We start from the raw sequence: 25567 nt of genomic DNA, 5'->3' as shown, positions 1-25567 counted from the left end.
CGTTAAAGATCGATCCGACTCTTTTCATATTGTTGCTGACCCCCAATGGTTCGTGGACCCAAGTTAGGGAAATCCTGATATAAACGACATCTGATAACTTTCTACTAAACTCGTGTTCCATGTCAAACTATAGTTTGCAATTGGTAACTTTGCTCACACAGCATTATCCTGTCATGTTGATATCCTGCCTTAAATCAATAACACCTTCAAGATGTCTTGTTATATCATCCATTTATCTCATGAACTTGGATATTTTATATAATAAAATAATAATATTAAATAGTTTCATGGTAATTTACAGTGAAATATAATAGGATGTAATTCAATCTGAGCAGTACATAACAAAAAAAGAATTCACCATATTTTAAATGTTATAATTCATTCCAGACAACATAATTTAATTGGATTTATATTTATAATTCTTCCCAAATCTCTTAAGGTATTTTAGTATTTTTGTTATAGCCAATGATGTTTAAAATTTCAACCAATATGAACTATTATTTTAAATATATTTGACATTCAAGGAATAATTTAGAACAAATTCATTTAAAAAACTATCAATTTGAGCAATTTAAGTCTCACAACATTAACAAATGAACTTCCATTTAAGTTTTTAAGTTGAGCAAAAAATTAAATCACCCCAAGTCACTATCTAAACCTTCCTGCATTTCTACCAATACCGACTTGTTTCAATCAGACTATTTTCTACAAAATTGGCAACAATTTAAAAGATGACATACTAGCACAGGAACGTATTCGAACCCATATATACCGTTAACCAACTGGTCAATTTATAAACGCTTTCAACCAGGGCTGAGTCTGAATTTAGCATGTTTTCAAACTTCACAAAGTCGAGTTGAAATTCTGGAAGTGAAAATTGCCGACTTGCAATGGTCCGAACTTATGACTGAGACTCAAAAAACGATAATTTTAAGCAAGCTTAATATTTTGATTAAATAGGGCTCAAATATGTCAAAATATCTGTTATTGAAATTTGATTTTCTAAGACCTCGGAGCTGGAGTTTTTACAACCTGAAGTAAGGGGTATAATTTGAAATTTGAGTCAAAGTTTTCCAGACTGTTTTAGTCAATTTCAAAATTTTGAACAGTAAGTATTGACATACACTCTTAAGAAAAACGAACTGCATTGAGTTTCTAATGATCAGAAACAAGACATCAGTTCAGTAATTTCCACGAGAAACTGTCATGGATTAAGATAATACATAGAATAAATAAAAAAAGGTTTTCTTGATTGGTTTCGCGAATATATATACTGCATATAAATTGTGTATTTCAAACAATTTGGCGAAATTGATAAAAATAAACAATAGCTCAAAAATGGAAGAGAAACAAAATAAGCAAAATAGAATTAATTAAAATATTTTTTCTTGTTTGAAAAACACTCATCACATAATGTTTATACGACCTTGTTCATAGAACAACCGCAGGGCAATATTGCTAAGGTTGGTTGATTTTTTTCTCTTGAAGCAGAAAGATTTTATTCTTCTGAATTTGTTGTCCAATATGACCAGTTCCAGATAATAACCTGCCTAAGACTAGTAGAATTTGAGGTACTCCCATAGTATGTGTACAAGGTTAGGGTTGGGCCATAATTTTATTCCGATTTTCCTTGTTTTGGTTCTATTACAAGGACAGGACTGTCTGTGTTAGCCAAGTGTATATACCCCCTGCCCACAGGTTCCAGTCCTTTACACAACTTGATGTAAAAATGGCAAACAAAATTAGTTATCCCCATATTGGTACACATACTTTTGGAGCGTCGAATTTGATAATTATGTTAATGCTCCATACTACAACTTACAATACCTGATACGAACTGGATAAGAATTCTAACAAGGCAAGTTTAGTATCAATGGTTTAACATGGCGTTTGACTTTTACACGCACTTTCCTTTGCGTTTATAATCTCTTTCTAGGCACAAATAACATCATATTTAAATGTTATTACAATGCATATATATACCGTATGATCAATTGACCATCATTTTCCAATCAAACCTTGGGTTGGGTGCATGAGTGAGAGAGGGATATGGGGGCTCAATTAACTCCCATATAGCAGCTGATGAAATTTCTTCTAATACGACAGAACCACAGTATGGGATCTGAAAGAGTTGATATATTTGTGTGAGATTAGCGTATTTTCACATGAAATATGATGATTTAATTTGATTGAACTGTTATGAATGAGGAAATATTAAAATGAAATTGAAACTAATGGGATTTGAATGTTTCTGCTTAAATAACACCAAACGAAAATGTGACATGAAATTTTAATGTAATAAAAAAGAATTGGATGACTCAGATAGAAATTCTTAAAACACGCGTTTAGTTCAAATCAAAGCTACTCAATTTTCAACTAAGCAGGTATGTTCCATGCCATTTAGGGTATTGTGTTCGCGCAACACAAACTTTCATTTTTTTTAAATAAAAATTTGGGTTGTATTTTCACATCACAAAATTGCTCAATGCAAGGTGCGAATTACTGTATCTTGGAATGACCACTGTAACAAGTTCCAAAATTTAAAATAAGGTTGGATTTATGAAAATTATATCGCCTAGCAACTGACTCACCTTGGTTACAATTCCAACAAAATCAGTCATTGGTCGAGGACTTAAACCTTGCAATTCACGAGATAAACCATCTAATGATCCAGCATGCCCACATATTAATATATCACCTGGTAAAAATAAAAAAATAGTGATGATAATGTGACAAAGCTTACACTATTTAGACGTATTAATCTAATTATATAAATATCCGTATAGCAATTTTCAAAAATTAAAAAACAAAAATCCAAAATTTTTTAGTTTTATAAAAAAGTATGTTTGGGAGTCCTCAATCTATAATTTCAGCATAGATGAGCTAAAACTTGCAGACCAGAAAAAATACAAAAATTTCCAAAAGAAAAGTTAAGATGAAGAATGCTCGATCATAGGGCAAAGAAGAACATCAGATTTGCAATTTTGGCAAAACTAAATAGTCGAAAGTTGTTAGTTAAATTACTTAGAAATTGAGGTTAGAAATCAATCTATCACAGTATCAAATGTTACCTGATGTTTCTTTTAATATACTGCTGATAAGTTTATGACATCGCTTAAAATATTCGTTACATTTTTCATTCTGTTGCATATCTTGTGGGAGATATTTACATTTATAAGCCTGATCGACGTTTATGCCATATTCCAACAATGCAGAATGATCAAGGAATTTAGGTAATCCACCTAAATAAAAATGAAACATTTTTTAAAACATGGCAACTACTTGTAGGTGAAGAACACCCAATTTCATAGGAACCATAATCGCGCACGCATTTTCCTATATCCTGGGTGAGGTGTGGTCATGGGACTTGAATCCGAGATTTTCAACCCAAGGTGTCAATATAGCTAAGTTTAACATTTTAGTAACTATGAACCAGGCCACCACGCACACTTCTCAATGTAAGGAAGGTTAACTACGCAACAAAATTGATTGTTGTAAACTGCTTGTTTGAGGAAGTCTCACTGACTCACAAACGTTACTGAAAGACATTTGTGTTAGTCTGCAGCAAGACTCTTGAATCACACACAATAAATCAGCGTTTTTTATTTAATTAGATCTATATTCAGTACTCTCGAAGTATGTAAGCCAAGATGGCGAACACCTGCACATAATATGTGTACCAGGTTAGGGTTAGGCCATAATTTCAGGTACAAATACTACGAGGAGTCACTTGGCTAGTCCCCAAAATTCGTAATAGAACCTAAATAAGGAAAATTGGAAAATAATAAGGCTTAACCCTAACCTGATACACATACTAGGTGCCCGTCATCTTAGTTCACATACATCTGGAGTACCCTATATTCTCTATCAAATTTCATTCTAAATTAACATACCAGGGCTCCATCTCATCCATTCAAAAAGTCCAAGTTCAATCCTGAGAGGTAATCGACGTTCTAGTTCCATGCCTGGAAACAAAATCATTTGATATACGGTAAGCAATTTAATGACGAGAATTGACGGATAATTTGCTTCAACAATGATATCAATATGGGATTTTTTCATAGGGCCATTTTCACACCCTTACTTCGAACAAGGCTCAGTACAAGCTTCCATTTTTGCAGTGACCGAAATATTTTTGATTCCGCATTGCCTACTAAATTTATTACCTCTTGGGTTAGGTGAGGTTTTTAACCTGAGCTGTTAACATTTAGAGTGACCTAAAAAGCAGAACCTGGGTCTTTGGAACATACAAAAGAGTTACGTGTAGGGCTGGGCATTTAGAATCGAATATTTGTATTGAGGTGAATTACCCAATTTAATTTTATTTAAGCCATATTTGTAATATGCAATCCTGACATATGGATCTTTTCGTCCTAGTGAGTTATTGTTAAGACATGTTTTTTAATTTGTGTGAACACTCAGTGAGTGTTGGAATTAATGTTGAGAGGCCTATTAAAATAAAAAGTCGCCTACAATTACATATTCCTAGGTATTCAAGATTCGATTCGAAAATAACAACGACTTACAGCACACGAAAATCAGGTCTCAAATTAAACTGTAAAAGAATTGAGCCAATTTACCTTTTAATATTCCTTTAGCAGTTTCAATACATCTCAATGAAGGACTGACATAAACATTAGAAACAGATGCACCAATCTGCTTCAAGGCTTGACCGGTCAGGAAAGCCTGGAATGCAGAAATAAACATTAAGTACAAGTTCCATATATCTCCAAGACTTGAATCATGTTCGTGGATAATGAAACCAATTTTGGGACAATCTAGTGAAATATTATTATAACAGGTTCCAGCAAGAAAGTAGCTGCTATGTTAGGATCGTCTGTTATCTCTCCAGATCGGCAATGGTCATCTTTGATTAGAGGCATGGCGTTGAACTGAACCATGAGATTTCTAACCTATGAAGAGAGCATAATCAACACCAGGCTAAAACCAGCTGACAAAACTGAGTGAACAATTATTTTTGAATTTGATTTTGAAAAACACATAAAAAAGAAACAAATGCAACCAACCTGATGGAGACCCATTTCAGTTAACGGTGTATCTCTATGAAAATCTTTAGGGCCACCTGGCCTTTTAGGGATTTTTTGAGGCATGTTGATGTTTTTCCGATGGTAGTTTCCTGAGGATAAAAAGGAAAAGTCAGATCCAAATCATAAATAATTGAGAATAAAAAAGGATTCTACATTACAATACAGATATACTGATGAAAGTTTGAGCACTCCAACAGATTTACCCTGAAATTAGAAAAATAACATGAATGCCATATATGTTGTCAATACTATAATTATGGTTTCATCAACTCAGTCTACTAATTTATATTATTCATGAATCTGAATCAATGCAAAAAAGTCGATCATAAAGTGTTCACTAGATGATCTACAAGTTCCCATAATTCCACAAGTTCCCATTCAGTTACTACTGTAGAGATTGTTAACAAACATTTATGTTACAATTATTTTATTGAAGTTCCCATCTTTAGGGACGAGCTGCTTTGAAATGTCTCAAGGTTTAATAACACAAACTACTATGAACCTTTTGCCTTATATGAGAAAATTTACACATAGCCCTCTCAATTTTTTATTTTGAATCTATTTCAACAATACCTTTATCATCAAAAGATAACTGAATCCATCCTTTTCCAAAAGTAATATCAACTCTTTCAGCGTGTCGGAATACATAAATCCTTCTGGCCATTTGAATATCTTTCGGAACAATTGAAACTTGGCCTTTAGGTTTTTGAACCTGGATAAAAATATAAAAATTCTAATTCTAGTTTCAATTGAGTGGACGAGAATTTTCATAAAAGGCACTATATTCATATGTTAGCATCTATGACATTTCACATGAGATTACCTGTTATAGCTGGATTGTACACAAATATACCTCCTTATTTTAAACTGATAGGACAAAGCAGAAAGACAATTATACAACTTCATTATGCAGGAATTTACATTCCCGATTTGGTTTCCAGAAATTTAATTTCTTGGGAGAGGAAAGCCTATAAGGCATACTAATCGTCTGGTGACATGTTGGGCATAAAAATAATTACCAAGTCACTCATCACATATGCATAACCTTGAAGGCACAGACTTATATAAGTGCTTAATCGCATTTTCGATTCCTATGCAGAATAAACAGTGCTATGATCGAAAGTGCATTTCAAATGCTCAGTCAAGCATATCAAACTAAAATAGATATTTGAAAGGCAGGAACAGAGAAATGCAAATAATATTGTTGAGTGCTCATGTATAAAATATCCACAAAATCAGCGGTTTCCAAGCTTTTTAAACTCATGACACATCGACTTTCTGTAATACATATCACAGTATGTTGGTTTGAAAATTTGACTTTAATGACAATAAATTAAAAGGAATATTTAAAATTTTATAATATCGAGTCAGCACAGCACAATCGACCTTACGCTTAGTCAAAAACTCATACTAAGACTTTTGAACAATTAGGCGATCATATCTTGTGATTATTATTAAATAGTTATTGTTACGTTACAAGGAAGAACTAAAAAAAAGTTGGTGAGTAACAACAATGAAACAGATTTTATGATTTTTGGGCCAGTTTTGTACTGCAGATAAAAAATATTTTTTACAGAGATGGATTGGTATTTCGCAATGCACTCGAAATGGTCTTTGATGCCCATAAAATGCCCTAATAAGATTTTTGAAACACTGTGCTAAAGTATAAATAAGATACCTGTGTATAAACTTCTTCTCTTGGAGGAAGAGAGGGCGGAGCCTCACCATTCACAGCAGTGGCTTGAGCAACGTGATTGGACATTGGGGACCTGGGAGGCAGAACTGGGGAAGGTTGAAAATGATTCTCCTTTGACGCAGGGCTTTGAGAGTTTGTGTGGGGTGATAATAACTTCGCTTTTGCATCATTTGTGATGACAGATGGGGGAACAGGAGGTGGTATCTCTGGAACAGATGGAATTTGCTGTAAAAAGAAATAGATTTATCAAGCCTTTTCCAATCCTAGCCCCTGTTCTGTCAAACTATAGTTAAAATTAACTAAATCCTTTGACAACATAACAAGCACCAATTGTGTTAAGTCTTGTGATTATTGTTATCGACGTTCATATCAGATCGCTTATGACTCAAAATTTAGCAATCCTACCCAATGATAGGTATTAACATGGAGTTAGTTAAAAATTTAGATAAGTAGGAAAATGCATAAATATTTCAAGTTTTAGGCTTTTAGCAAAGTTACGAGGGCTAATATTCATAGCTATTAGTCCCCTCCAAGTTAAAAATTTCGAAAATTCGATTGAAAAAGTCTAAACAAATTTCAAATAAATACATAGCAAAAAATTTTGAAAAACTTGTAATTCAGATGCTGCTCATTTTTTTAATACCAGACAAAAATTTGAGAAATTTGACATACAAAGACTTTTTTTATAAAATTCACTTACTGTTTGCAGCAGAGATTGTGATGAATTATACCCGGTACTATGGAACTCATCAGCGCCTCGAGAGTATCTTCGTTGTATTGTTCTTGGGTCTGATAATGACTGGTTGTGATGGAGGATAGAAACAACCCTGAATATTGATGAAAATTATATTAGGGGCACTATCACCTCAAAATAATCAACAAATGAAAACAGGAAAGATCCACCCGAAAAACAGTCCGATTTTGGACACATTTTGTGTTTCATATGACAAGGATGTACAAAACAAATTGAATATTTGGAAAAATTCGAAATTAATAATAATTGCTATGGTAAATAGGAAGAATTTAAAATATTTTCAATTGGAATTTTATCAAGATAAGCATTTGATATGTCATGGTGCTGTAGAAATCCAAATGCAAACATAACAATGCCTATCCAAACTCTAAAATTTAATTTTCATTAATTTGCAATGGTCCCTGCACATTTTCCCAGTTAAAAATGTCGTAATATACACTGTAATGGCTGCATATTCAAATTTATTATTTTAGAATGTATGGAGATAGAAATCTATTCGAGTTTATCTTTTACTCAATGGGACAAATGAGTTTTCTGTTTGTTTCTTAACATAGGAATTCTTTCACTTCAAAACAATGAAACTGTTTTATGAGACACTATAGAATTTATTCAATGTCAAAAAATAAAATCCAAGTCAAATAAAAATATGTCAAGTAATCATTACTGATAATGGATAATTCATGGAGAACAGGAAACAGGGCAAGAAGCGAAGATAAAAACCAGAGATAGCTGAATATGCATCACGGCAATGATGGATAATATTTAGAAAGATAAATATATATTTTGTACATTGCATTAAATAGGAATGAATAGTTGTGCTAAGAACAATTTATTTTTATTTTCGATAGTTTACAAAAAAAACTTTCCTGGCTAGGAAAATATTTAACTTCTGAAACAATTATTTCAAACAAAACCAACACATTTAAATTCATTCCAATTCAAATAGTAAAACTACATCATGTTAAATCACCCTGTAGCATTTTGTACAATGATGAGAAAGGTGAAGATATCGAAGCACGCACTATCCATTACAATAACCCACACAGTTTTGTTGAGGACGTGAATGCCAAAATGAAGTATAGGCCTTACTAAAATTTATCAGTTTGAATTACAAGTGTTTCAAAAGATCCTAATTGTCAAAATAAAATTGAAACTTGGTTTGTTTTATGAACAATGAGCTAACATACATCATCAGAGAAGGTTTGGGCTAGTGGTGTTTAATAGAGCGGTAGACTCAGCTGTGTCAGCATCGCAGTTCAAATCTTATGCATACCAGCCTACCCAGGGTATAGGGACTTGGATGGCAATGCTGAACTAAAATAATTCTAGTCCCATCCGAAAACAGTAGCTTCCATATTGTCAGTATGATACAGTTTGCTAGTAACACTAACAGCCATATTCAAAGGGAAAGGGGAAAAAAAGAATCAAATAAAAACTTGAAAAAAATTGCAGTCTGAATGTAACGAAAATGCTTTATTTATGGGAAAATTTCATTATGATCATACTTATGAGTTGTCCATGTCTCGGTATCTGTTGTTTTTTCAACGTGTGTTGCCGGAAACATTCCACTGCATCCAGTCATCCATGACGTGCCATAGAAATATCCATCCATACATTTTCTGTTTATTGAAAAAGAATATTCAATTTGGATCAATATATTATAGTTGTTTGAGATGTGAAAAATCATATTTCTCCGCAACTAAAATACGAAATACCAATCAAATTTCGTTACCTAAAGTTGCGATTGCGTGATTATCTCCTTTTCTTTTCAAATTTTCTCTGGGTCTCATGAAACTCGAATTTCACCCGAACTTTTGTGGTCTATTTATAATTCACAAGAACACCTTGAAAAAATTTGCCGCAATTCTTTGACATTCATTCCAATTGTTTGAACAGCAGTAGATGTTGCTAGCATGGCTGAAGCCATAATACTAGTCAACCAACACCTCAGTATTCATACATTTGAGCATTTTAAGAACCGCTATGAAGACAGGCCTACATGACCTACATATATTAGGAAATAACGAATTCTCTTACTAAATTCAGAACCGAAATTCATGGTTAATACCAGTTCTTTTAAACTCAAAAACAAACTCACTTTGAGATCTGTGCATCGGCATTGAGGAAAACACAATCTCCATTTATTAACTGGAGTTGATTCTCAGAGGAAGGTGAAAAAGGATAAAGAACCCGGAGTGTCTAAAAACAAAGTTTTTTTTCTTGTTACATTACAAATAATTCAATGGCCATTGAGTTGAGTGAGAATTATTGAAGTAGCAATTAAATTGAAAGAATTCCTTTGTATAAAATTTATCAAATACATAAATTTGCAGCACACTCAGTGATCGTTTCGTGATTATAATTTTCAATTTTTGAATGTACAAGTTTGCCGGGGCTCCCGAAGTATGCGAACCAAGATGGCGGACATCGGAACGTAACATGGGTAACAGGTTAGGGTTAGGCGATAATTTTTTTTCAATTTTCCCTATTTTAGTCTTATTATCAGTTCGAAGACTAGCCAAGAGCCTCCCGTAGTATTTATACCTAAAATTATGGCCTAACCCTAACCTAGTACACATATTACATTCCGATGTCCGCCATCTTGGTTCGCATACTTCGGGAGCCCCAGTTTGCCTAATATAAGGTTAATTAGGAGGTCTCATTGAAATTTAAATGAGTATGGATGGAAGAATAGCAAGCAATCATCAGCATGTATCAAGGTACATAAAAGTTACAAATGCAAACAAAACAAGAATTATTTACTTGTACTTTACAATAATATGTGGGCATGGGCCAGACTGAAAAATTTCAAACATTTGATATTTATGGTTTGCGCATGAAAGCTATAGTTCAAGCTTGCTGTTGTACATGTCAGCAGGTTTGAATTCCATGTGTAATAATAATGTGCGATTGTTTGCCTTCTCGACATGATATGTTGGTTCACATAATAACTAATTGGTATCGACTTCTTTTCCAAATAAAAATAACTAGCTAATTATCATCGCACCTAACACGGACAGGTATCTGGGGGAAACGCCATAGTTTGCTAATGATTAACAAGCTGTCTTATCCATTTTCACCTTACCATGATAAATGATAATTACACCCAATCCAAAATCCGGTATATTAAAAGCTACACAGAGTATGCATTTACAACAGCATATGGATATTGTGGGGTGGATAGAATAGATTGCAGTAGTGCTTGAAACTAGTTACTATCGCATCTACTGTAAATATCTACAGTTATGAAAAGAAAAAACAAGTCTCACCTCACAATTAGGAAACCTTGATTCTTTAGAATATAATCTGAGTTCCCAATGGCTAGGTTTGTTCAAATCAAGTTTCTTTGCAAGAGTTTCAAGTCCTTGAAGTTGGTTGGGAATGAATTTATATGCAAGTGTTAAATGCAATTGTTTGTTACTGTGCGGCTCAACGATTGTATCTGTAAAATATTAATAAAAGTATTTTTAATGTTTTTTTTTCGGGCTCTACAGTTGGTGTATCATGCTAAGAGTTGGTATTAAACTTGCCAAAACCACCAATTACCCTGTAAGAGTTCGCAGGTTTGAATCCTCTCAGAGATAATTGTGTGTGAGAAGATTGCTTCTTACAGCCACAAGGATGGTTCATGTAACCGCTGTGAGGTTTCGACTTTCTCCCCAATCCAAGTCCATGCATCTCAAATTAATAACTTGGTAACTGGTCCCATACTCGACATGGACTGGTAATCAGACGATAAACCATGGTTCACCATATGGTTGAGCAATCTTATGATATTTCCTTGAATGGATAGCTAATTGAATCATCACTATGCATACGAAGAAAAGTAAGTCATCAGAAAATGAACAGCTAACTTATCCAACATTAGATATTATAAATGTTTCAATGATTAATAAACAGTAACACATCACAATGGTAATAAGAGCCATCAAGGCAAGCAGTCCACCAACATCTACTCCAAATGTCCACTACCAAATTGCCTCTATTATTTGTGTTCTGAACACTGAACCTAATTATGTTAGTGCAGGGGTGGGCTAGGTTTTTGCATCAGGAGCCAAACGTTTTGCCCACCTAGACTGGTGGGCCATGTAAGTGAGACGGGAGAAGGTACATTTTATGACAGAATTTTATTTACAGTGTTGCAAAAGTGGAAAACAATAAGACTCCTGCCAAAACTAAATTTGATCGCAATCTCAACAAATTCCTCGAGCTATTTTTTAGCTAAAACATTAAAATCGGGTTTCAGTTTGGTTGTGGCAATTGTCAACCTAAAATATACCCTACACAGACTACGATCATATTCTTACAAGCCTATTGCACCATACAGATTTCAATACCAACAACTATGTAGTGCATGCAGAATTGGTTCAAATCAGAAATTTATGACAGCAGCAGACAGGTCAGATTGAATAACCCAACGGGCCCGAATTTGGTATGCGCGCCGTACACAAGGCACCAATGCACTAAAGAGCCATGCTAGTACAATTGTCAAAATATATTTCATATCATATATATGGAATTCAAAACATTTTTAACATGTACATACTGATGACAATAATATTATAGTTGGAACGTTAATTCCTTATATGGTTGTCAAAACAGTTTACATTTCTCGTGATAGTATTCATTATCTAGTTTCATTTTAAATAGGAAACACTTGAGTCACTGCAAATATGAACATAGAAAACAACTTTTGCTTTTGAAGCAAGGGCAATCTACAATTTATGCTAAATCAATAAATTTTTTGCTTGTGTCTGTCTAATGATTAAGTAAGCAAGAAAGGTGTAAATCTTTGTATGTATGTATGTTTATCTGCCTCAAAATATACAAAAATGTAACAGTATCTGCATCATAATATAAACAGTATAACAGAGATGGGATACACGTTCAAGATCTTACTGGGTCTTAGACACAGTTGTGTGAAATGTACCCTTATTAACCAGTAGTTGCTGCATTATAGTAGGACAGTAGACATAAAATAATAAAAATATACAAATAAAACTAGTACAATACACAAGCCAAACTACGATGATGTACAATAGTCAGTTTATGGCACATTCCTGCCCCAGTGTGTGAGAATGGAACAATTCAAATTTTCTTTCAATTGTGTTGTGATAGCGGGTATTAAGCAAATGTTTTGGATGAATTCAAACTACTGTCTAGAGTAGACACAAAAGCTACATACTCAGCAAGTATTCCACGTTTCCACTATACAATTTGCTTGTATTTTTAAACCGAAAAATATACAAATGTACAAAAAATTGTGTATAAGATGCCTGTCTAGCGGTTAGGCACAATGAAACAGAATATGCTGGTGTTGCAGTTTAGGCTATGTTGGACCGAAAAACAGGACTGCTTTTAAATTGATGAGTATTAGCTCAGTGCTTCCATCCTTTTTCAGTTCGTGACCTACTTTTACTGACATTTTTTTTGTGGGACCCACAATGACATGTTGATATACCAGAAAAGAAATATTGTATGCCCATGCAATCTACTGCAAAACTTGATCTTGTATATTGGATATTATATCAGATCGAGTCTGATCTCAAGAACGGCGCATATTTTTAAATGTTCCATAACTGTTACGGTAACGATAATGCCACAATTTCCCCAATCTAATCGAAAAATGTATGTAATATTTGGAAATACTTCGCGACCCATCTTGACCCACTGGTGTGGAAGCACTTTATTAGCTGATAGTGGTTTCTTGTGTAAAACCTTGTTCATAGCGAAGGCGCGAAATAATACCCAATTTAAAAAAAATAAAGATACCAAATTTTGATTTCAGTACAGTTTATAATAACTGGTTCACAAAAATATGTTCAAATTACAATTTTTTGTAAATAAATATGATTTTGGATCCGCTTTCACCTTTTCGTTATGAGCATTAAGAATGATTCAAACATACACCTCCATTCATGTTGCATAATCATCGGTACAGGAAAGCAATGCAGTGGGAAATAAAATATAATATACTAAAGCTAGTCACAACATGAAATGAGTCACACATAAATTCCGAAATCTGATGTAAAAACAGACTATAGACATACATGTATGGGCCAAAAATGACACATCCTAATCAAAGGCTAGTTTCTCATTTATATTCATTTGATTATACTGATTGGGTTTTTAAATAGATTTGCAGGTGTATATAAGGAAATAGATCATATTTGAATCTCAAGAAAAACAAGCGCACTAAATTTGTGCTATTTCTTGCTATCAGGCATATTTATAAAAACAAAGCAATAAAGAATGTTTTAATTTTGGCCGAGCATGAACTGATGCTGTCTGCAACTCAACATCGCAGTCCAGCATCGGTTCATGCTCTGCAAATCCAATTTTTTTTTTCTTTTTGGTAGTAAATAACAAGCCATTACACATGTTTTTTAATGAAAAATTGCTATATTTAGATGCTGTTTCATGATGACTACCAGCCTGTATAATTGATCATGACAATTCAAAGAATGCAATGGCAGCAGAACTCAGTGGCAAATGAGTTGAAATTTTTGTATTACTTGTTAAAAACTTTGTGGTTGTGGTTTTTCAGGCAGCCATATAAGAGACATTGGCTGAATAATTAAACTTTTAACCTGACTACATCTATGCCCTATATTCTACAGCAGTGTTCTCGGTGTGGAATTTTGAAATTGACCTATGGTAAGTTTTTATTGGGTTACGGTAGGTCATCTATTACAAATTGAAAAGAGAGGAGATTTGAACTTGAGTTTAAACCAAGGTCAACTTAACAAGCTAAAAATAAATACAAGGTTGGTTTGGCCATCAGCACTCGTTTATAATTTTGCTCAAAAATTTTTATAGGCCGAATATTTCTTTTTGACGCTAAAATGGGCCACAAGAGAATAAAAGTTGAAAAGTTGAATAAAAGAACCACTGTACAGGGCATATTCGAATAAATTAAATAGAGATTGACTTAAAGTCGTGTAAACAGCACCAAAATAGAAATGAAATATTAATTATATGCAAAACTTTGCGCAATCATATAATAGCCTATTTGGAATGGTCAGTCACATAACTCATCTGGAAATATTTAAAGCAAAATTTATACAACTTGATAAAAACTATTTCATATAACATGAGCTCAAAGTTTGAATTCTGTGAATAGTGAATCACAAAACGAAACAGCAAAACTACCAAAGATATAAGTTCTCCAAATATGGAATGTCAAAAAGTGACACCTTTCTAAATTATTGGTATTAGGAAATGTCATGCCGTGATTTATTGCAAATGCGAATGCATACGTTACAACTATGACGCAACTTAGTCACATGTTTAATAATAAACTGAAAGTTCTTTTAGTTTATTTTACAGTATTTGGTTTATCAATACTTCCTATGAATTGAACAGACTTTGTATGCGGGAAAGTTAGTCAACAATTTTAACTGTTTATAAGTGTGTCACATCTTCTCCAAATAAGAACACCACAAGAAACATCATTATATGACTATAAAATAAGGTTTTGGTTCAACACATAGCCTACAAAATTTATTACACTGAGGTGGTAAAAATAAATTTTGAACAAAATTTCTTCAAGTGGTTGATCACATAATAACAATCTATTTCTGAAGAATTACCTCTCCATTTGATCACATTGGAAATTTAATATAATTGATGAAAACTTGTTAATATTGAAAAAGAAATACGTGCAGGCTTCAACAAAAAAAAACTCAGATATCACAGGATCAAGTGTAAATTTATTACAAGAGGTGCTCGTCATAATTTAATGTTGAAAAAATCAAATATTCTTTCCATTGTGTTATGATTTACATTACAGAAAGTAAATATGGGTGTCAAAATGTGGTGTCGTAATTGACAATTGTATGAATCTCACATATATATCACAAATCATATACTCAGAAAAGAGAACAGCGGAACAAGTGTGCAAGACAAAAATGGGACTGAAATTTCTGAGACATGGAAAGTAAGTGCATAAAGAATTAAAAAGTTTCTAATCCTCTATGCTACCCACTTAGCCATACATAAAGAATAAACAAAAGAAAATCACCAAGCACCTTACCACATACGAGGTGTGGCTAAAAAGAAACGAGACTGACGTCACAGATTGCGCAACACGATTAACCATTGGTAATCAACACTTTTACAGTGTGGTGTAATATGTGTTCTTGTTCAACAGCTTTTTTGACACAATATCGCAATTATTTTTGCTCTTTAGGAGCCATAGGTGAATGTGATTAATTGCTTGTTGAAAAAAAAATTGCCGTGCGAGATCTGATTGAGTTTTTTGGCGATAGGGGGTTCAATTGCAGAATGACGATTGAGCAATGAATTAACATTAAATTTTGTGTCGAACTTGGAAAAATGCATGTCAACTGGGCAACATTTAATCGTTGAGCTTTCTGCTCCTCAGTCAACAGCCTTGGCACATAGAACACATATTACACCACACTGTAAAAGTGTTGATTACCAATGGTTAATCGTGTTGCGCAATCTGTGACGTCAGTCTCGTTTCTTTTTAGCCACACCTCGTACACTCTAACATTCTGCCAATGTAATATATCTATCCCAACCCAGAAAATACCATGAATCCCACTTTTAAATAGATATCTACCTCAACTCATAAAAGTGGAACAAGTGAAACAACAGTAGAAAAGTTTAACAAGTGTTGCAAAAAAGCACAAAAATGGAACAAGTGGGACAAAACATTTATAAGAGATGAAAGTAAATACATAATGCAAGAGAATAGCAAACCACATACCTGCGGCGGAAGCAGCTTTATTGGCAAATTCCTGAGAAAATTTTCGAAGAAAATCGGCAGCAGCTTCTTCAAGAAAAAGTCCAACGTAATTAGACGATGAAAAATAATCAAGTCCAACTTTAGAAAATTTCAAATCTTTTGTTGATTGTTTCGCAACCTCTTCTAGGGCTTGGAGAAGTTTGTGAACATTTTCATCTTTACACTGAAGTGGATAGATATTAAAATAAGAATTGAAATAAAAACAAAACAGGTGTCACTGCCCTGTATTAATTGAGCACAAAATAAAAAAACTAAAAATTGGAATACATTACAAACGAATTCAATACACCCGATATACACCGGTAATGTCCAGTATCAACAATTAGGAAATTTAAATTGAAGATTAGAAATATTAAATTACTGGTAACCTAAACTGATTTGCTAATATAAAGGTGAAAACGTTTCTTTTCAATTTGACTGAATAGGGAAGTTATTTACATATTTATTTAATAAGATTCAAATTTGAACTGAGTGGTAAATTTTTGTATTCTAATAAATAAGTAAAACTATTAATCGTCTCTAATCAGAAATGTTAGGTTCTCATGACTGTTTCCCGCTTTCAGAATAAAATGTTTTGCATTTCCACAAATTAGTGATCAATTTGAATATATCAAGGATGCGAACCCCTAAAAAAAATTTAAATGAAATGTTGTCCACAATACTGACATTTTTGTTAATAAATCAAAATATTCCAATTTTGTTAAATGTTACGGCAATATTGAGTAAAACATAACCTTTGATTACAATCTATGCACGGATCACAAAACCGCAGAGTACAAAAGACCAAAAGATTTCTCCCAAGATAATAGCGTTACATGACCAGGGAGAAAGTGCTTTAATAAATAATAAGTTGAGCAATTTCATCATATTATTACAAAAAGATCAAACCGCCACATTGATATCGTGGAGTGACTTCATTGCAAAACTATGCCTGGGGGTTATTTGGTTTTGTGGAAAGAGGTTTTTCCTAAATTGCAAGATATACACATTGACTATAAAAAATATTTCATAATTCCACACCCTTCGTGGTACTAATATCATAGTGAACGTGCTATAATGCTACTCTCAACCTACAATTTAAAAAAAGTACCACAAAAATGTCAATGTGCAACAAGAAAGATTCCAGACACTCAATAGGCCATCCAGTATCTCTTCATGTATCAGTGGCGCTTTGATTAGGATGAAAGCGTGAGAATCCCGCAGAACAAACAATTTGGTAATTTTACTGAATTTGTTAAATTACTATTCAGGAATATACTTTTGAGATTGATCATTGTTGAAAGATTAATCAACTTGAAAAAAAAAACGATTTCAACATAGATAATTACATACCAGTAAGTCGTTTCTCCTATTTGCAATTGATAATGAATAGTTCTGCAAGACCACGTTTATTATGTCATGAGAAAAGGCCAAGGAACTAAAGCTCAAATATGTTGAAAAGTTAAAAAGTTGGAGGGAGTCTATGATTCCAAACAAATATCATACCAGACATGAGAAAAATGACCCCAATTCACAATATTCATACAGATGAATATCTTGAGAATTGGTTCATTACCCTATCATTATGGCATGATAAATAAGGTACAATACGTCAAACAGGATATGTTTTGGTTATTATGAACCTTGTGGCTACCTAAGAAGCATCAGTGCATGTCGTTAAAACCTTGATTGGAGTTTACAGTGAAAATTCCAAATAGATGTTCATGGGCCATGATCACTAAATAAACTATTGCTGCTGTATTACCTTCTGTATATTGTGATACCTATTTTTGTCAAAATTTCGCATTTTTTATTCGATTTGTAAACTTCACAACTCTGACATGATACAGAGTGTCTATAAAGTCCCTTCACAATATCAATTTCGTTATGATGTCAGTTCTCAATATATCTTAACCAGGTTTGTTGTTTTTACTTCATTTAATACATCTGTGATGGCCAAAACAATAAACGATATTGATAAATTGGCAATTCTAAAAAATTTTAAGACTTCATAGACACCCTATATTTTCAAGTTTGTAAAAAATGACTACCTTGAAAAATCCACATAACGTCACATGAGGAAATGAGTTGTGTACTCCGTTACGACCACAATTTATCAAAGAATTTTGCCAGAAATCGTCAAGCACCACTCCTAGTGGTCCTGCAAACAAAAATACAGACTAACTATTCATGAAATGTTCAATTTATTGACTTTTTATAAAACCTTATCATGACTAAATTCTAAATTGACATTATCCAGAACATAATATAGATAGACTTTGTTTGACTAAAAGGAGAAATATACATTGAGATACTGTAGATATTCCAGGAATTTTCCACATTATAGTACACAATAGAAATCTAAATTGGATAATAAAATTTTGATTCTAAAAATTGCAAATTTCTTCAATTCTATAGGATGATTTAAATACAGTATGAAAAAGTACAAGATAATCATCCAACACAGCTGTCAATGATAATTAATTTTCAATGGATCAATAGCAGAATTGTTCAACAAATTGATATTAGTATGTACACCATGAATATTTAAATTTATGTTGACAAATCAACACCTCCTCAGTCACAAGCCATTAAATTTAATGAAAGTGCTCCAGACAAAACATGTTGAATAATTCAGTAAATTTATAGGGAGCTTTTATGACTCACAAGAAGCTATAAACACAGTGGGAAACAAGAAAGCAATGCTAAAATACGGTATATGTTGTTGAACCACTACAGCAGGTATGGCCTTATATGATTCCATTTAGCCTCAAAGATTGGCGGATGGAATAAAAAAGTGTTTCTGTTTTAGAATGAAATATTGGGTTCTATGGAACTTGGATGAAACTTGAAGGTAAAATAAAAATTCCTCGACTCCTAGAAACCACTTCAATCTATAACAAGTACTAAATATTCAAAATCAATTGGTTCATTAGTTACAGAGAAAAGATAAATTCACAATAACAACTATAATTTAGGCCCAATAATATGCCTTGGGAATTTTTTAATGCTGATAACATGATGCCGCCTGCTTATTTAACTGATGAACATAGCTGATCAGTTTTTTCAGTGAGAATGAAAATGACACAGAAAACCTAATGAATACACAAAATAATTATACATATTGGCTGATTTAGTCTATTTTGTCTGATCATCAGATGTCAAATGCGTGACGAATAAAGTGACACATTTTTAAACAAAACTAACAAAATGAAGTCTAATGATACTACATAATATTTCAAAAATGAACAATCACCTGTTGGACATGCATATAAAATATATTCTCTTGGTAAATCTTGGTCTAATGTTGGATCATTAACATGAGCAAAGATCCTGTGATAATTGAATAAATAAAATAAACATTCTTTGAAAAATTTTATATAATGGCTGTGGACGTGGTGAAAACTATGAAAAACATTGCAACAGTGATTCATATTAATTTGATATTACTACATAAAATACATCAGCTGGTTTTTAACTTTACGTACGCTATATACGTACTAAAAGCAAACTAAAAGCAAAAATTTTTATAAATTGCAGAGAAGATTATTGCCAATCTCAATAGAATTAAATATGCATAAAAATATTGTGAAAATAAGTTTAACAAAGTTGTAGAAAAAACATATTGTTCATATACATGTTAATATTTGTATGCAAATTATCATACCATATTTTATAAAATCGTAAAATATATGTTGTATATCAAAATTTATCTCAATTCCTTCATTCAATTCATTAAATAGAGGTAATTGATTTCATATATTTATTGTAAAAAATGTGTTTCTTTTTGTATTAATTCATTCAATTTTAACTAAGATACAATTGAATCTCTTTGTGGTATAATTTTGAATAAAAATTTAGATTGAATTGATTTAACAAACCAAGATGATCAATACCTACCAATCACATGCAACTTGTACTCCAGCACCTCCAGTTGCGACCAACGCTTTCAATCTGAAACAGAAAACATGGATGAGGAAATTGTACAAGAGGCCTCATACTTGCCAATTAAACGCAAACATTGGTTCATTTCGGTAAATCATGAAATCATTATAGGATTTCGTTTTATTTCCTAAATTGCAACAAAATCTAAACAGATGTACTGGAATATAATAACAGTGCAATACAGTCTCTTGCTTTCATATTTTTGTTAAAGAATTTTAACAAATTGTTCTAAATTATATGTCAGGTGACTTCAGGACTTTGAAATTTAAATTTTATTCCTATTATCGAAACTGAGAAATTTCTTACGCCCTGCGCTTTGGAAATCCCATGTTGAGTAGTACTTGCAAGTTAGAACTGTCCCGCAGTAAAGTGTCGGCTGCATTTTGTTGCAAAAATAAAGCATCGCTGTCCACCGCTGATGCCATAATTCTGTCTAACTGTCCTAAAGTCTGCACGTCCCATTCACAGCACAATGGCGGCAATGGAGTGTTGAATAAATCCTGAATTTCGGTGAAATAGCCTAGATTAGTCCTGTGGCCCGATCTCCGAAATTATTATGTTATATGTTATATATCTATGTTATTATGTCGACATGTCTTCAATATCCTGAATACTACAATATCCTAGCATCACTGCATTTTATCCAATTAAAGAGTCCAGCTGCACACTAACACAAATGTATTTCTGTAACGTTTCGTCCGACCAAGAAGTTTACAACAATGGTAAGAAATAAATTTGGAAATCTCAAATCAAGTATGACGTAACAATGCATAAACATTTAATTTGCTTTTAGCCATAGAAATAATGATGGAAAAATTAGTGAGGCTCATTCCAGATGCGATTCAAAAAATTATTATTGCATTCACGAAAATGATGAGTAACTAAATGTAATTAAGAATATGGGCACTCAGAGAACAATGAGGAAGTAAACCAACATTTAAACGTAAATCAATGCTTAGTTTGTTGAGGACCAATTTTAAATTAAAATTAGCTTAAAAGTTATTGTTAAAATTATTATTAAATAATAATTCTGAGATGAGTCTACAGTCTATTTCTCCCGTGAATTGAGTCCTTGACTCCTTAAAATACTCATCATTTTTGTAAATGCAATAATAATTTTTTGAATCCTGGAAACACATCTGAAATGGGCCTCACTGATATTTGTGGCCCTAATTTTTTTTCCATTATTACTTCTAGGGCTAAATGCAAATCAAATGTTTATGCATTGTTACATCATAATTGCTTTGAGATTTCAAATTTATTTCTTGCCATTGTTGTAAACTGCTTGTCTTGAGAAAGTCCTGACTCTGGTCGGACGAAACGTTACAGAAATACATTTGTGTTAGTGTGCAGCTGGACTCTTTAATTGGTTGAATAGTCATTTTTATTCCAGCTATAGTATCCTTGCAGTATACGCATACAGTTCCACTAACATAAAGGCATAGAGAAAAGATAAGAAGTTAGTCTCGCACAACCCAACTCAAATCACTGTATTTGGTAGCATATCTCATGAAAATCCTGAAACACAGAAACACAAGAAAACTAGCGTCACAAAATTCTGCTCTCGTTTGCCCCCGCACGAGCTGAAGAAACTCATCGTATCAATGGATTTATGTCGGGGAGAGTATAATAAGTATAAGCTTATTTTGACTCCGACTCCATAATCAGCATAAAAGACGATAAAAATAAATGGAAAACGTAAAATAAAATCAGAAAAGCCAACAAAACCCTAAATATACCTATAAATATACTGATGAAATAAAATGTACTCGCGGACGGCAAAACATTGAAATGAGTGGAACGGAACAAAGTCGTCGGTAACTTGGCACCAGGCTCAAAATTAGGCACTCCAGAAGTGTATGTACCAATATGGAGGTGACTAATTTTGTTCGCCTATTTTACATCAAATTGTATAAAGGCACTGAATCCTATAGGCAGGAGGTATATTCACCTGGCTAACACATACAGTCCCCGAACTCATAATAGAACTGAAACAAGGAAAATCGTAATAAAATTATGGTCTAACCCTAACCTGTTACATATACTAAGGGAGTCCCCAAAACCCTGCGGCCCATGCTTTTGTTGTGTGTCGCGTGGTCTCCTGCAGGGTGGAAACAAGTTCATATGTTAATGGATGTCAAGGCGAGGACTTGGAATAATATACGGTTCTTGACTGTTTTGGGGTTTAAATAAAGAAATATGCATAACCTCTTTATTTGGATGGATATAATAATCATGAAAAAGAACAGAAAAAGCAAGCGTGTGAATTTTTAGGTTTCCGATTCGTGCGAGTTTCGACCCGGTGTGTAATTACTCGGCGACAAGACGTCGCAATATGACGAACGACGGAAGAAAAAAATGGGGTATTAAACCAATGCAACTTAGTCTTCGGTAAAGTGATTGAGACGGCAGGGAAACAACAAAGTTTCTGAGGCTGGGAACCACTGCTCTAGTCTATAAAATCACTGACAAAAAAAAAACTTTCAAAGACCTGCGTCGCACACTGGTCGTGCGAGTAGTTTAAAACATGCATTGCGGAACAGAACTCAACCAGTACAGGGGGTTCTGGAATTGCCGCGATAATCGGCAAATTTTTATTTTTTTTAATCAAGTAAATGTTTAATATTTCATAGTGTATGTGGCATCATGGGGATTTTCGATTTTTTTGCTGTTTTTCCATTGTATGATTAATTAAATGTGTCAAATTCCACAACTATTCTGTAGTTTATTTTGTGTTGTTCTTTCTTTGCATGATTTTGTTTAATCTGTGCAATATAGAGTTATTCTGTTGCTATATTTGCTGCTTTAACTCAGCTGCACGGTGTCGCCGACTAGATGACTCAGTCTTTCGCGACCCCTAGTCAACCACAACAGGACGATATTCGTTTCTGTAAATTGTGACAAACATATCACGCATTCGTTTTTCGCATGATCAAAATAAATATCTGCCTCACATTTTTCTGAAGTTATAGCGAGTTCGATAAGAAAGATAACCAATCTGTTGGTAAAATTTAAATCCCATCACTGTCCTCGGTCTCCCAGACTCGTAATTCAGTAAATCATCCTGGACTAGCTGCCTACACCTCTAGTTTACTTATTCTAGCTGCATTCGATAATTCATAAGCAGTCTCGAACATATAGGTGGTTCACTTTGTCGCAGACACCTAATAAAAGACCGTGCTCATAATGTACGCAAAGTTAACGGGGTAACTAAAGACGCTACGATCGTTAACGAAGTCGTCCCCCGGGGCTCAACTTGAGCACGGGCAGAATAGTTATAAAATCACACCGAAAAATTGCATTTGAAATGGATCACAAATTTCAGTCAATTGTTGATATATATCTTCTGCAATCCTGCAAGTCTTCCTTCTTCAACTACTTCCGTCCCTATATCAATGCAAACTCTGTGAATAGGATAGGTGTATAAATTAAACGAGCTTGAACTTGAACCTTTTATTCGGCAATACCCGTCCAGTAATCCATTTATTTACAAATCTGCAACCGCATCCGTGACCCATGGATTTTGCTCTGCCAAACCAACGTGTTGTGGGATATTGCAACACTACGTCATATTATGTGGCATCTTGCATTGTTTCAGTTGCGCAAATTTAGTTGCATTCAACTATAATGCAATAATCCAACGTGCAAATTTAAAATAGCAAACTTCAACTAATTTGGGGCAATCCCAATTGCCAAATATGATAACAAAAAACTCACCTCCTTGTGCAACATCTTCTTCGCCAATTATCTGATCTTTGGCAAAAGGTTTAACAGACATCTGATACTCGCTGTTGATTTCCAAATTAAGTCCTTCATCTCTATTCTATCTTTGTTTTGTGCCCTATATTGTGAAACTGATTGTTTAGGCATATTGAACACGCAATAAAACACCCCGGGATAAATTAACAAATCATTCAATGACTTACAGAAAAAAACCATCCCATCAGAGTACGTTACTTAATGATAAAGAGTTCCGTTATACAAATATAAATGTCAAAGCAGAAAACAATTATTCATTACTGGATTTAGTTGTTTTTGCATAAAATAAAATTCTCAGAATATTCAAGTAAATTTGGTCCCAATTTCATTAAAATCAGCCCGATTAAAATATAATTAATATTAAGAGACTATTGTCCAACAGCCTTATTTTGTTTCAATGAAAGGTCACTCACCCATTGATGCGAGCGATAATAAATTTAAAAACATTATTACTCTGCTCTGCTCAACAATTCGCGTATATTGGTACCTCAACAAACAAAAAATGAATAATGTCAGTGTAATTAATGTTAACTCGCAAACTGGGCTGCTCACATAGGCAATGAACGGCAGATTAACTTTGCTTTATTATAAGCACAGTCAATTTCTACAAAATTTTCCGACAATCGAAGAATTGATCTACTTCTCTTATCGGCAGTCATTTTAATAACAGCCGTGAATTCGCCCAAACATTCAAGTCCAGTGTAGGCCGAAAAATGTTATCATTTTTTACATTCAGAATGTAAAAATTGCTACCTTTTTCCGGCCCACGCTTTATATTCTTTTGTCAAACCGTACCTATACTATCATTATAAACGGTCTTCATCAAAACATTTAATGGGCCAATTAACATAAGATCGCGAAGCTACAATTCCATAACGGATCTTAGACCCACCCAGTCAAGTTGCGAATTGTTTTTGGTATCTGTGAAACGTTCGAGAAACTTGAAACTATCGCGCCTATGATACAAGAGCATATTATGCTGAATAAACTGCTAATATTTAATTGTAGGTAACTTGTAATTGATGATATAGCTTTAATCATTGCGCTTACATATGGGGTGGGTAGCGAATTATAGAGTTGTATTAGCGTTTTATCATCATGCAGAACATTTAAATTAAAATACCTTTGAAAAAAGTTCATCGAAATCACCTGTATTTTAGGAGGGGGTATATAAAGCAATGAACAATAGCGAGGTGCCGAGAAAAATTTGCACAAAATTTATATTGCTTCAACCAAAATTTAAAGCCTATTATATATTAAACTGGTCGCCTTTTATCAAGGTTGAGCGAAACCAAAATGGAGCATGGGTGTTTGACCGATTGTACTCCTATTTGAGTCGAGGCTTCATTAAACTTACCGAATGTAATAGCTAGAAGTTAAAGATAATGAAGACAACTTACTCTTTTTAAACGCCTGTCCCTCTTTGCTCATTTGTAATCTACGCAACTCTCTAATCTACGCAAATTAAGCAACTCTGTTTCATAACAGCCTGTACACGAACGAACTCGTCCAACTTCTGCGAATGCAAACGCAATCTCAGCTTCCCGCGTAAACTAACGAACGATAACAAATTAATTAACGATATCTAATAATGAATTGAAGAAACACTAATC

At 33.4% G+C, this 25567-nt stretch overlaps 1 protein-coding gene across 2 annotated transcripts; it reads right to left on the bottom strand.

Moving 5' to 3' along the window:
• Positions 1-214: 214 nt before the first annotated feature.
• Positions 215-25371, bottom strand: LOC120325961 (ubiquitin-associated and SH3 domain-containing protein B-like). 2 transcript variants are annotated; one of them, XM_078111680.1, is made up of 20 exons: positions 25355-25371; positions 23913-24036; positions 23485-23599; positions 20502-20695; positions 20151-20204; positions 19507-19583; positions 18302-18411; positions 16233-16434; positions 10768-10940; positions 9597-9697; positions 9004-9117; positions 7445-7571; positions 6727-6969; positions 5622-5760; positions 5028-5137; positions 4581-4686; positions 3894-3965; positions 3072-3242; positions 2592-2698; positions 215-2122 (listed from the first exon to the last, which is right to left on the bottom strand). In XM_078111680.1, exons 4-20 carry the CDS (start codon positions 20618-20620, stop codon positions 1991-1993), a joined length of 2157 nt encoding a protein of 718 aa, XP_077967806.1. In that variant the 5' UTR covers positions 20621-20695; positions 23485-23599; positions 23913-24036; positions 25355-25371; the 3' UTR covers positions 215-1990. The 2 variants fall into 2 exon arrangements, with proteins under 2 accessions (XP_077967806.1, XP_039248084.2); XM_039392150.2 differs by lacking the exon at positions 25355-25371 and having other exon boundaries at positions 23485-23582; positions 23913-24000.
• Positions 25372-25567: the final 196 nt, after the last annotated feature.

This window comes from Styela clava, chromosome 4 (assembly GCF_964204865.1).
Source record: "Styela clava chromosome 4, kaStyClav1.hap1.2, whole genome shotgun sequence".
In the NCBI taxonomy this organism is placed as follows: Eukaryota; Metazoa; Chordata; class Ascidiacea; order Stolidobranchia; family Styelidae; genus Styela; species Styela clava.
This window is presented reverse-complemented; position numbering and strand designations above follow the sequence as displayed.

What these genes read in the sequence shown, in the direction of transcription:
- LOC120325961 (XM_078111680.1), bottom strand. Translation starts at nt 20,620, where the DNA reads ATGGCATCAGCGGTGGACAGCGATGCTTTATTTTTGCAACAAAATGCA. An exon ending in GGATTTCCAAAGCGCAGGGC is followed by an intron (nt 20,205 to 20,501) that starts GTAAGAAATTTC and finishes TTTCTGTTTCAG; the next exon opens with ATTGAAAGCGTTGGTCGCAA. An exon ending in GCCGATGCACAGATCTCAAA is followed by an intron (nt 9,118 to 9,596) that starts GTGAGTTTGTTT and finishes TTCAATAAACAG; the next exon opens with AAAATGTATGGATGGATATT.